Raw genomic sequence first — 13,248 nt, 5'->3', positions numbered from 1 at the left:
ACTTTAGGCTGTTCTTGGTCAGAAACCAGTGGCAGCAGCCCTGCAGTGTTAGTGTGACCTAATTTGAAAGAGATGCCTTTCTGGGCAAGAGCTGAAAGCAGTAGAGTGCTGGAGAGGACTCTTACTGGAACATAAAAGGCGAGTATCACATTGTCAGGAATTTCGTGAGCCAGCTGTTAAACACAGCTGTTATTAAAACTAAATGTACTGCTAAGCTGCTAAGTCGCTTCAGTCGTGTCCGACTCTGTGCGACCCCATAGACGGCAGCCCACCAGGCTCCCCCGTCCCTGGGATTCTCCACGCAAGAACACTGGAGTGGGTTGCCATTTCCTTCTCCAATGCAAGAAAGTGAAAAGGGAAAGTCAAGTCGCTCAGTTGTGTCCGACTCTTCGTGACCCCATGGACTGCAGCCCACCAGGCGCCTCCATCCATGGGATTTTCCAGGCAAGAGTACTGGAGTGGGGTGCCATCGCCTTCTCCAAAATGTATAAAGTAACAAATGCATTACATATGCATTATATTGAAAATGAACATACTACATGATCAAAAGTCATCGATTTCTAATTACTTTCATACGTTTTACTATTATCTGTGCTCTTGAGATTATGTATATTTATTGTAATTGAATGATGGAAATCCATCTCTTCCCAACTCTGCATCAAAGGACATCTCGTTGGTAGCTTGAAATTGGCAAATGCTACAACACAGGGCAGTTCATGCAACCCTCCTTCTTCCCCCAGCGCCTGTTGTTAATCATTTACCTGCGTAGCACTGGTTGAGACTAATCCACTCTGCAGGTGCTCTGGTGTGATGGATATCCTCAGACCTAATCAATGCTGTCATACAACATATCAGAGTCAAGAGCTAACTCACACTGTTATGTAAAGTGATATTTTAAACGTGTGAACTAGAGTAGTGACCAAAGGATAGTTCACAAAAGATGTTTGATGTCTAACATGTATAACAATATCCTAAGATGCCTATACTATGCCATTCAGAGACTTTTTAAAAAAAGGAATAGCTCAACACGTGTGGGGGTATGGTGAGGGTGGGTGGGCAGGATCTTGAACATCAGCAGAGGACTGAGAAACAGGTGAAAGTAAGATTTGATTGATTACCACAGAATGTTACTTTGAGTACAAAATAAAGGGATGGTTTTTGAAAGACCCTCCTAGCTGGCTGTCTGCCGCTTCAAGTTTCGAACCTCTCACTGGACATTTTGTAAAAAAAAAAAAAAAGAAAAAAGAAAGAAAAGAAAAGCAAACTTATTAGCTAATTTAGGGCAAATCAAAGAGAAAGGAGTCTCCCCCCCCCCCCCCACCAACCACCTTTGCCTTAAAATTTCCCTTCAAGCCCTTGTGCAAGTTACTTTTCCTCTTTGAGCACATTTCCTGATGTGTAAAAGGGTAATAATAACACTGAGCTTACAGAACTACTGTGAGGTTATATGAGCTTAGTGTTCAGTGAACACAGACTAACCAAATGATAATGATTCTTCTTTGTATCTCTTGGGTCCTTCAAAATAGGTCCCAGATCTAATTAATTTCCCCTCTTTGAGTCTTCTTGTCCAGATTGGCTTTAGTTTCTCCCCACTGTAAAATACGTATTGGACTAGAATCAAACCAGCATTCTATTGGCCAAAGTTGGCCTGCTTGGAAGTTTTTGTTTGGCCCATTTAAAGAGTTTAAAGAGGAAACCAGAGCCAACATTTCAAAATTGAGATATTTTGCATAGAAATCTAGAGTTTCATCTTATCTTTAAAAATCAAGAGATGTGGCACAATGAGCCTGCATTCCTGCATGGCAACAATTGGCTAGAGCCAAGGGACAGCTGCCCCCTTAGGTAGAGCATGCACTCTCAATTGGCCAGACCCCATCTGGCTTGCTCTACTCATTTATATAACCTGCTTGATCCTGCAGACATCTGAATTTGTGGCCTTCTGGACAACTGGAAGCAGTCAATGCCAGGCAGGGTGTAGGCACTTACTTGCTGAATGAGTAAATCTCCTACCCATTTTTTTCTCTACCACTTCCTTATCGAGCCATGTTAAGAAATCCCAGTTATTGAGAAAAGTGATTGTCCCTTTGAAAAGTGAATTGAACGTGGTAAACTCAGGGTACTCTAGGTTATACTGTGGTAACAAGCAACACCTATATTTCAGTGCCTTACAATGAAGGTTTATTATTTGCTCACATACACAAACCTAGACACAAAATGAAAACGTCCTCAGATTTTCACATGCATGGATAAGTACACGAGCATGCTGGTAAGTTTGCAATCATGAATCAAAATAACCTCTGGCAGATGAACAGATGAACTCACACAGAACCCTACTTAGAGACTGATCAGCTTAGATGGCAAAACTCTGTTTTCATAAGAGACATTATAAGACCCCAGGATCCAAGAGAGTAAAGGATGGAGGTACAGGAATATCCACCCTCAGTCAAGGAATTGCCCCATATAATAGAAACCATCTAAAAGCTTATAAAAGAGCCTAAACGCTTAAAAAAAAAATACAGTAAGAATTTTGGACATTAAGCAATTTTGCAAATGCATAAATAGACAGCATTCTAGTGAGTTCCCCGCTTCTGGGCTTCTAGTTCGAGGGAGATGCACCCCAGGTGACCAATAGGCAGAGAAATGGAGCTGGCCGGCCTGGGTCAAAGAGAGGGGCTAGAAGGCTGAAGTCCTTCATCTCCATCAGGAGCTGTCAACACACACAAAAAAGGGTCAGGGCCAGGTAACATCCATTTGTCCTCCCAGCTCTCCCCTCTTTGTGTTCCACCCAGTCAAAGCTGTGTCACCTTGGACTATATTGCACAGAACTCTTCCTTGATTTGCCCATCTCAATTCTTGCTTCCTCCAATCCCCCCATCACAGCAACCACATTTCTTTTTGTCAAGCCTAGGGTCTCCAAACATGCTCCTCTCTAGTTCAGACATTCCTTGGTTCCTCACCACCCACAGTTGCTGGCCAAACCTCTTAAGCCTGGCATGCAGACTTCCGTGACTGGTAGCCTCTCCCCGCTCATTTCTTCCATCATGTTCTAGCAGTTCCTCCAGGGTTGCCTGCTTCACTCACACTCCATATCACAGTCCATTTTGATCTGGTAGTGCCCAGCCTTCCCCCTCAGCCTTCCCAGGTGTCTAGCTCTCCTCCGCCCTTCTTCTCCAGGCTCATCATTGAGATTCAGCCCCAAAACGTGACTTGTGGAGGCATCCAGGCTCCACATCAAGACTGGAAGCTCCCTGAAGGCAGGAACTAGATCTCCTTCTCTACTAGACACTTATCACCTATACATGTCCTCCCCAGATCACAGCAGACTGCAGGAGTCTGGGTAGAAAACTCTGGACTGGGAGTCAGGAGACCTGATTCTTCCACTTGATATGCTGTATGCCCTTGGTAAGTCCCTGCCATTCTCAGGGACTCAGTTTCCTCATTTCTTGACATCAGGGCAGTGAACAGTTGCTTTGGAGGACAATGCTCAGTGATTCTCTGAACAACCACCTACTGCCACTTCGAGAGTCTGACTGAGGAGCTTGGCAGCCTGGGTCCAAAGAAGTTCAACCCCGCTACCTCCCTCTAACTCTGACTTCCCAGTTAGCCCCTGCTTACCACAACAGCCTCCCATTTCCCAACTGTCCCCAACCCCTTGTTCTCCTTTCAAAGACCAGGCTACCTGGAGCAACGCAGGGCTGGAGCAGAGAGATGGAGCCAGAAGGGGCCTGGGAAGATTCTCTCAGAGTCATCAGAGCCTCGGCTGCTTCCAGTTTTTGCTGCCACTCTGAGGAGGCAGAAACCGAGGCCTGGTTGGAAGCTTCGGGAGCCTGAAAACAAAGGATGTGAGAGAATGGGAGCTGGGAACCCACACTCCCTCCATGCCCCTTCAGTCCCCAGCTACCCTGAGGCCTTCTGCTCTTCTCTTTCTCTAAGCTTGGCCCCTGCCAGGGTTCTGGACCCCACAATCTTCCCAGAATCTGTGGCTGCAGTAGAAGGGGGTTAAGGGTGGCGTGGGGCTGGAGGATCAGAGTTGAGTGTCTAGGGACAAGGAAAGGAGAGACCAGGGGATTCATCCCTTTGGCAGGCACGTACTACCAGTGGGGAGGGGGCCAAGATTTTACCATATCTGCATGTGGGAGTCTGAATGGCCATTAGGTGTTGTGGCTTAGACAAGTCGCTTCCCCTGCCTGGCCTGTCTTCCTTTCCATTTTTTCTTTTTCCTGTATCTTTCCAGAGACACTAATTCCTCTCAGCTGTTTTAAAACTCCTGGAGCAACAGTAAAGATTATGGGAAATCAGAGGTGTCTTCATTTTAATCTGCAAGGCACCTGGAGAGACGTGATTACTGTTCCTGTCCGGGGACTGGTTCTTGCCCTTATATTCCCCGGTCCCCAAGGGGCTTGAAGGGCCAGCTTGACTCCTCTCCAGGACACTTTCTCTGAAGGTTATTAGACTCTGGCCTGGGCAAGATGGTGTCCCTCACCATTATGGCTCCCCTTCTCAGCAGAAGCTTCTATTCCATCTATTTGTTTCATGTGGAATAACAGCCTCCAGTTGTCAAAGGCCTGCGATGTGGCAGGCCTTGTGCTGGTCCTCTTCTCAATGCTATGTTGTTGTTGTTGTTCCGTTGCTAAATCATGTCTGACTCTTTGTGACCCCACGGACTGCAGCATGGAAGGCTTCCCTGTCCTTCACTCTCTCCCCGAGTTTGCTCAAGCTTATGTCCACTGAGTCGGTGATGCCATCCAACCGTCTCATCCTCTGTCACCCCCTTCTCCTGCCCTCAATCTTTCCCAGCATCAGGGTCTTTGCCAATGAGTCGGCAGTTCTCTATAGGTGTAGAACATTGTCCCCTCTCAGCACACTGGTAGGAAATAGAGGCTCGGATATGTAAAGTCACTTGTCCAAAGTCTCGCAAATTGGGAAAGGCAAAGCTGGGAGAGCCCTGTCGTTGCCCCTAAGTCTGAGATTCCTGCTCCTCCTCCCCTTCCTCCACCTCGCCGCCCGCCCCCAGTTGCCCTGTACTGCCTCCATCTCCTCCTTCTAGCTCCAGAGCCTTAAGCAGAAGGTTTGGACACTCAGTAACACAATATACAAGTAGCCCCGTGGTCTTTCTCACTCTACTCACCTGCTGGGCAGGGCAGGGGGTCTGTGTGACCTCCTCGAAAGAGAAATTGTTAGTTGCTTCTTCAAGGGTGCTGGAGTCCAGGACAGAGACAAAGAGTCCAAGACTTGACCGAGCAGCAGAGCGCCTTGGAAGATTGTCTGCGGGAACAGAGAGCACAGGTTGGAGTCAGGAACCAAGCCGGCCATGGAGAGGAGATGTGGGCATATTTTGGGACAAGGATAGGAGCCCAGAATGCCAGAGCTGAGAAGACCTTCAAGACCACCTAGTCCTCTTCTTCATTTTGGGACTGCGGACTATGAGACCCATAGAGAAGCAGTGTTCCCTCAGGGTCATATGGCAAGTTGTAGTAGGGTTAGAGATGGTACCCAGGTCTGCAGGACACAGGAAGGGCTCTGAGCAGTGGCTGAGGTCAGAGCTTCCCACACTGGCCCCGGACTCCTCCTCGGGGATTGCACAGGGGTGAGCCTCGAGCTGAGGCGTGATGTTCTCCTTCCCAACTGGGAGACACTGGGGGCAGCTTAGGTGAGCCTTACCCTCTGATCCCATCCCACTCTACCTCACCCCCGACCTGTCCCACTCTAGGCCCTTTTTGATTTCCCAGATCTCTCCTTCCCATCAACACTTGGTAGATAATGCTGATGGCACTTTTATAGTTGGGGAAGCTAAGGCCTGAAGAGTAACTTTCCCAAGGAGTAAAGCCACACAGAAACTGGGTGGTACGACTGGTGACAGAACTACGGATGCTCCCTACACCCGAAAGTCCAACTGCCTCCCTGGCCAGAGACACTCACCGGGGACTCTTGCTCGAGTGCCCAACTTCTTGGCACGGCCGTGAGCTCTGGGAGAGGTAGTCCCGCTCCTTATCCGTCCTCGTCCTCGAGTCGGGCGCCTCCTTAGGTATGGCCCCTGCTGCATCTTCAAGTCACGTTCAGCAGGCAAGATGCTGTAGTGTTCCCTAAAGTGGGGGGATTGCGGGTCTAAGGTCAGTCACCTTTAGAGGAGGCCTACTCCCCTCCCCTTGTCAGATGCCATACTCACGAGAGGGGAACACACTTGTGACACTCGCAGGCCTGGAAGGGGCAGAGGTGCTCCTCGCCCTTGATTTGGTCAGTGATGCCATGGTTGTGGCAGCGGGCACAGCGACCTACAGGTCTTCTGGGGCCAAGTTCAATCCCACATGGGGCTCTGGTCTCAAGTCCAGTGGTGGAGTCGGGGAGGCAGCAGGGCATAGCAGGCATTTCATTGGGATCCATGGTTCTAGGGCGAGGAGTGGAGGTCAGGGTGGCCACATGATCCCCTACCTTCTACGTACTTCCTCTGCCCCTGGAAAACCCCATCTGAGGTGGCTGGATTCTTCTCCATCCAGCTCACTGCTGAAATGAGATTGCGCCCTCCCTTCTTGCTCATGTAGCCTCCTCCCCAGGAAGCCCCACTCACATATAGGCCAGTTCCAAGAAACTCTGGGCGTGGGTCCTGTATACTTCCAATCCCATTATTACTCCCCCTGCTCACCTTCACTTCACATGGACCCCTGACCCCTTCAGGCATACACACGCACTCTCGTGCCTCCTTCAACAAATACTACTTCCCTGTCTCAGGTTTATCATCCCGTACTCTGCTATGCCCAACTAGTATTCCTGGCATCCCTTTCCACAGTTGTCTTCCTCACCTCCTGCATTCATCCACTCCCTACTCATGATTCTTATGTCCTGCACTCAATTCTATTATTGGTCTCATATATGCCCTACATTCAGTTTTCCTCTCATCTTCCATTCCAATTTTTTTCTTGCACTCTATCAAAATCTTAATTATTTTCTTGCTCCCTCTTTAAAGTGACACCCTGAAATCATATCATATCATGAAATCCTACACTTCTGCTGCATCTCAAGCTCTTCTGTCAATGATCACGTTCATTCATCCCCTCATCGACGCACCAAGTGGATGTTTGCTGAGTCCCCTATTGAACGCCAGACCCTGATCTAGTCAACAGCCAACTCCTGCCTGCACTAATTGTTCTCCTGCAGCAGCACACCCTCTCTGCTTTCATGCAAACCCATGCATTCCCGCCACAGCCTCCCAACAATCTTCCCTGCTCCTCTCCAGCAACTTCAACAATTACGCTTGAGCACAGCTTCCCCTCCTCCCAAAGCCAGAGGTCGCCACCTCCCTCCTCTCAGGTTACCCAACCTTCCCCGTCACCCCCACCTCAGAATCATGAGGTGGGCGGGGGGGGGGGTGGGGGGGGGGGGGGGTGGGGGGGGGGGGACATAAGCCCTGCCCCAGCGGCCAGAGGCCAGGGATCAGGAGTCTGGAGCACAGGACTTCAGCGAAGGAAGGGTGGGGTGTGGGGTGTGGAGTAGAGGGAGGGGTGGGGCGGGGTGGGATACGAGGTACCCTGCGGAGGTGGAGGAGAGAAGAGGGACTGGGGATCCAGAGCGGGAGGGAGGGAGGAAAGAAGAGGTGCGGAGAATGAGGGTCCTATTCCTGATGCCAGTCTATGGTTACCCCAGCCTCCAGCAGGTCAGGATCCATCTACTGGGACAGGAGGCCCGAGGGAAGACCCAGCTCTCAGTCCCTTTCCTGCCCTTCCTTCAAAAGACAATGAGCTTCCAGCTCTGCTTTTCACTTCCCACCGCTGTGGTCAGTGACGAATGAGCTTCAAGTTCGTCTGAAGGTCACGACTAAAGCCCCGCGGGCTCTCTTCACCTCCCTCACACTTCCCCTCCTGCTGGGTGGCTTTACTGGGCCTGCCATTCGACTCCAGAAATGAAGTGGAGCTTTGTGCTCCCCAAACCTTGTTTCCCAAACTCTTTGCTTTTTGGATGTGAAATACTGTGTGCTGAGTTGCTTCCGTCGTGTCCGACTCTTTTGCGAGCCTATGGACTATAGCCCGCCAGGCTCCTCTGTCCATGACTTTGTTCTCCAGGCGAGAATACTGGAGCGGGTTGCCATTTCCGTCTCCATGGGATTTTCCCGATCTAGGGATCCAACCTATGTCTCTTAAGTCTCCTGCGTTGACAGGAGGATTCTTTGCCACTAGTGCCACCTGGGAAGCCCCGTGAAACACTGTATATGCAAGCATTTTAAACAGGCATCCTTGGTAGTCTGTAAATTACTTTTACAGAATTCGGCCTGTGTTTTTAAGATCCCTCCGTATTCCTATGTCAGGGATTCTCAATTCGAAATCCGATTTCGCAGCCCCAGGGAACAACTGGCAGTGTGTGGAGTCATTCTGGTCTTCGTTCCTGTCTCTGAGTTCCCTGTTCTGTTCCACAGATAAGTCGACCTATTCCCGTGCCAGTACTACGCTCTCTTACTTTTTGTCTGTTAGTAGGACACCTTGATCTCTGGTGGGACAAGTCCTCGCACCTTATTCATCATCTCCAGGCATATCTTTGCTATTCTTTGCCTTTTGTCCTTCCTAAACTCAAAAATGTAAATGTCAGGATCAGCATGTCGTGTTCCCTGAAAACTCATCTGCGGTAGATTTGGATTACATTTTCATTGAATCTGTGGATCAGTTAAGGGAGAATTGACTATCTTTATGATATTCAGCCTCCCTAGTCACCAACATGGAATGGCTCTCTATTTTGGTGGGTCTTCTTTAACGTTGGAATCCTTCAGCTTAGTGTTTATCTTTTTTACGTTCAGATTTGGTACATCCTTTTTGTATTTATCCCAAGATATTCCCTGGTGGCTCAGACAGTAAAGAATCTGCCTGCAATGCAAGAGACCCGGGTTCAGTCCCTGGGTCGGGAAGATCTCCTGGAGAAGGCAATGGCAAACCGCTCCAGTATTCTTGCCTGCAGAATCCCAAGGACAGAGAAGCTTGGTGGGCTACAGTCCATGGGTCGCAAAGAGTCAGATATGATCTGAGCAACTTGCACTTTCAAGATTCTCCGGAATCTTGTTGCTCTGGTGCTTGATATCTGTTCAAAATGACATTTTCTATCTCTATCTAATTTATAGAAATCCATTTGACTTTAAAAATATATATATTGATCTTAAAGTCAGCCACCATGCTAAACTCTGTGACATTTTATCATGTGTCTATAGGTGGTCTGCAGTTTTCTGTGAATCTGTGAGTAACAGAAGTAAGATAATCAGTTTACAAGTTCCTTACTGGCTGGCTAGGACATCCACTACAAGGTCAAATGGAGATGGCAAAATTGGGCATCTTTGGGTTGTTCCTAATATTAAACAGCATGTTGCCAACATGTCCATATTAAAACGGGCTTTCTGTGTTTGTTTCATTGTTTGCTTTCTTTCTTTCATTCTCTTTCTCCTTTTACTGTCTTTCCTCCCTTCCTCTTTTATTTTTTTCCTTCTCACTTTTGTTTCTTTTTTCTCCCCCCCTCTCTCTCTCTCTCCCTCCTCTCTCTTTTTCTTTCCTTCTTTCCCTTTATCAGATTAAGGAGCATCCCTTATATTTCTAGTTTAATAAGTTTGTCTTAAAGATCATGAAGAGACAATTGGATTTTAATTGGGGGGCCTCTATTGAAATGATCAGGACTCTATTCACTTGGATCTGTTAATACAATGAGGGTTATTTATAAGATTTCTTTCAAATTTTTTAGTGAAGTATATCTTATAATCAAAAAAGAATCAAAGTCATGCGTGTGCATCTTAGTGAGTTTTCAAAAATTAAACATATGCATTCAGTTAGCACCTGGAGCAAGCGGCAGAATATATTAGCAACACCCAAGCCTCTCTCGTGCCCCCTTCCACCAGATTTGCTCTCCTAGGATCGACGTAGCTATACATCACAGTGTATCATCTTTTGCGTACACTGGTGGGCTCCCTTTGCTAAAGTTTTGCCTGGAATTTGCCTGTCTTCTGTTCATGAGCAAGACTGACTTGATGCTTCTCTCCTCAGAGCATAATTGCTGGTTCCAGGGTCAAGGTTTTCTAGTCTCATAGACTAAGTGGAGCAACTTAGTTGCCCTCTTTGCTATCCTCTGGCAGTGTTCATGTAAGATTAGTATTATCTGTCTTGCAACTTTTCATTAAAACTTGACCACTAAACTAGGTTGACCACTAAGCCAGGAGGCCTGTTTTATTCACTTTAAAAAAATTTTACTGTGATGGGGAGAGGGGAGGAAAGGGTAGATGTATGGCAAGAGTAACATGGAAACTTACATTACCGTATATAAAATTAGATAGCCAGCGAGAATCTGCTGTATGGCTCAGGACACTCAAACCGGGGCTCTGTATCAACCTAGAGGGGTGGGATGGGGAGGGAGATGGGAGGGAGTTTCAAAAGGGAGGGGATATATGTATACCTATGGCTGATTCATGTTGAGGTTTGACAGAAAACAGCAAAATTCTGTAAAGCAAATATCCCTCAATAAAAAAGTAAATTAATTAAAAAAAATTATACTCTGGATTATTTCAAACATTTGCAAATAGAGCTTGTATACAAATTTTCAGTCTCCGAGTTCACGACAGTAAGCCTGTGGTCCTGGAATGTGAGCTGCGGCAGAATCACACAGAGAGCTCGTTAAAGCACAGATTGCTGAGCTCCACATCTGTAGTCTCAGATTACAAGTTCTGGAGTGGGACCCGGGGTTTCCTTTTCTGACACGCTCCCTGGTGACGCAGATGCTCTTGGAAGGGAACCACACTCTGAGAACCATTGTATACGAGAGAGAGACGAGTGAAGGAACCTCCGATTATCCCATCACCCAACTGCAACCAGCAACAACTTATAGCCAAACTCGATCCGCATATATCTTCTCCCCTACCCCTCTCCCAGACTATTTTCAAAAAAAAAAATCAGAAATTTTCTTATTTTATTGGGAAATATTTCAATGCATAACTCTAAAACACGAGCAATCCATTTTCCTCAGCTTTTTATTTTGAAAATGCAAAAAGAGTAAGCATTCTTCTACCTAGATTCCTACTGTCCCGTTGCTTTCTCGCTCTCTTTTTCTTCTTCTTTTTTGCTTCACCACGTAACAGTTCCAAACACTTCATCCAATTACTTCAGAATCTGTCTCCTAAGAACTAGGATACTCTCCCGTCTGACCACAGTACTGTTATCATGTCGAAGGAATTTAACAATGAGGTGATAGTGTTATCTAAGTCCATATAAAGTCCACAGTCAAATTTCCCCAATTGTCCCAATAATATCCTTTGGAGGATCCACAGTTCAATCAAGTATCACGCACTGCATTCAGTTGTCATGTCTCTTTAGTATCCTGCAGTCCCAAACAGTCCCTCAACTTAAATCTTCCGCAGCAATGACAGTTTCACGTCACGGAGCCTGGGCTCGTTTGCTTGTAAAGTGTCCACAGTGTGCGTTTGCCTGGTATTTTCCTCTTGTTTAGATTTATGTCTTCAGATTTAATATTCTTGGCAAGGATATTAAATAGGACATGAGCCTCACATCTGTAGGCCCCCAAGTTCAGTTTGTCTAGCTGTCATCGCTACAGTTGGCATTACTGAGTCTGATCACTTATTTAAGGTGTTGTTGTAGAAATCATTTCATGGTAAAGGTAGCTTTTTGATTTTATAAGCAGGCTGTGGCATGATATTCTGATCCCATGTGGGTAGTCTGTTCTCCAAAAACATTCTCACCTCTTGGCCTTAGCTTTTATTCAGGGCTCTGGGTCTGGTTTAATTATTGCTTTGGTGGTCGGAAACATGGCGATTCTCTATTTCTGTTTTCTAGAAATTCCTTTCTATTTTTAATTAGCGGGCATTTTGCTGTAAAGTTGAGCACCTCAGCCTCCCAACCCCCTCCATTGTTGTTGTTGCTGCGGTTGCTGTGTTTGCAACAACAAATAAAGAGGAAACGCTATTTCTTTGCTGTGTTCAAAGAAATATGAAGAAAACAAAGTGAACAGTGTGAAGAGAAATGTAAGCAAATATAAGATGAATTCAAAAAGAATTTCCTCTAACAGTCCAAAGAGAATGACAAAATCTGTTGCCTGAAATCGGAAGTATCTGTTCAGCAACAACTAGAAACAGGTTTTAACAATTATTAAGAGACCCTGGGTTATAAATTTGGCCAGCTATAAAGTAGCTTGGATCTTGGGCGCACGCTCGTGCATATGCACTCACTCTCTCTCTCTCACACAGACATTTTAAATGGAGATAGAGGTAAAAAATAAATAAATAAATAAATGAGGAAATAGGGCTTCCCCAGTGGCTCAGCAGGTAGACAATCCACCTGCAATGCAGGAGACCCTGGAGACACGAGTTCGATCCCTGGGTTGGGAAGACCCCGTGGAGAAGGAAAAATTTCAAATACCTTCTTCTCATGAGTCATGCTGCATGAAATCTTGGCCGATTAATATTTTAGGTACATTGTTTTCTCCAAGGACTTTGCAATCTGCAAAGGTACGATTATAGCCTAAAAAATTTTGAACTTGTGGAGTAGATATCAGGGAATCATTTCTATCACTTAGAAAAGACTTTGAGCTAATTACAAAAAAACGTTACCCCAAAATAGTTTCTGTATGAAGGACATCAATCCAGCTGTTACGTTGGAAATTTACTTTACAGCATTGTGACGGGTTTTGTCATACATCAATATGAATCAGCCATAGGTGTGTCCCCTCCATCCTGAACACCCTTCCCACCTTTGTCCCCCGCCACAATCCCCCACCCCCCACCTCATCCCTCTAGGTCGTCACAGAACAGTGGCTTTGGGTGCCCTGCTTCATGCATCCAACTTGTACTGGTTTATCTATTTTACACGTGGTTTCTAAAATAGACTATTTCACGAACATAGTCACTGAAGTCATTCAGTAAATGCAGTGAATCACTGCGGGTTTATTTTGTCAGACTCGCTGGAGGTTGGTAAGTTTACTTGATCTTTTCAAAGAATGAGATTTTTGTTTCGTTGATTTTCTCTGTTGTTTTACTGTTTTCAATTTCATTGATTACTGGGGGTCATCTTCTGTAGCCCCTTCCTTCTGTTTGCTTTGGATTTATTTTGCTGCTTCTTCTAGTTTCCTGAGGTGAGAACTTAGATTATTGACTTGGTGCATTTCCGTTTCCATAATGTAAGCCTTTACTGATGTAAATTTCCCTTCCAGCAATGCTTTAGCTTCATCCCACAAATTTGGGTATGGTTTGTAATCATCTCCATTCAGTTCAAGCCATTTCTTAAT

General features: G+C 46.3%; 1 protein-coding gene across 1 annotated transcript; it reads right to left on the bottom strand.

Annotated features, from left to right (window-relative positions):
• Positions 1–2,660: 2,660 nt before the first annotated feature.
• On the bottom strand, positions 2,661–6,381 carry LOC120881973 (doublesex- and mab-3-related transcription factor C2-like). Its single transcript, XM_040265679.1, has 5 exons — positions 6,167–6,381; positions 5,920–6,083; positions 5,129–5,265; positions 3,680–3,827; positions 2,661–2,707 (listed from the first exon to the last, which is right to left on the bottom strand). The coding sequence occupies exons 1-5, from the start codon at positions 6,379–6,381 to the stop codon at positions 2,661–2,663; spliced, it is 711 nt and encodes a 236-aa protein (XP_040121613.1).
• Positions 6,382–13,248: the final 6,867 nt, after the last annotated feature.

This window comes from Oryx dammah, unplaced genomic scaffold (assembly GCF_014754425.2).
Source record: "Oryx dammah isolate SB20612 unplaced genomic scaffold, SCBI_Odam_1.1 HiC_scaffold_23, whole genome shotgun sequence".
Classification (NCBI taxonomy): domain Eukaryota; kingdom Metazoa; phylum Chordata; class Mammalia; order Artiodactyla; family Bovidae; genus Oryx; species Oryx dammah.
Note: the sequence above shows the minus strand (reverse complement) of the source record. Positions and strands in the feature narration are given on the sequence as shown.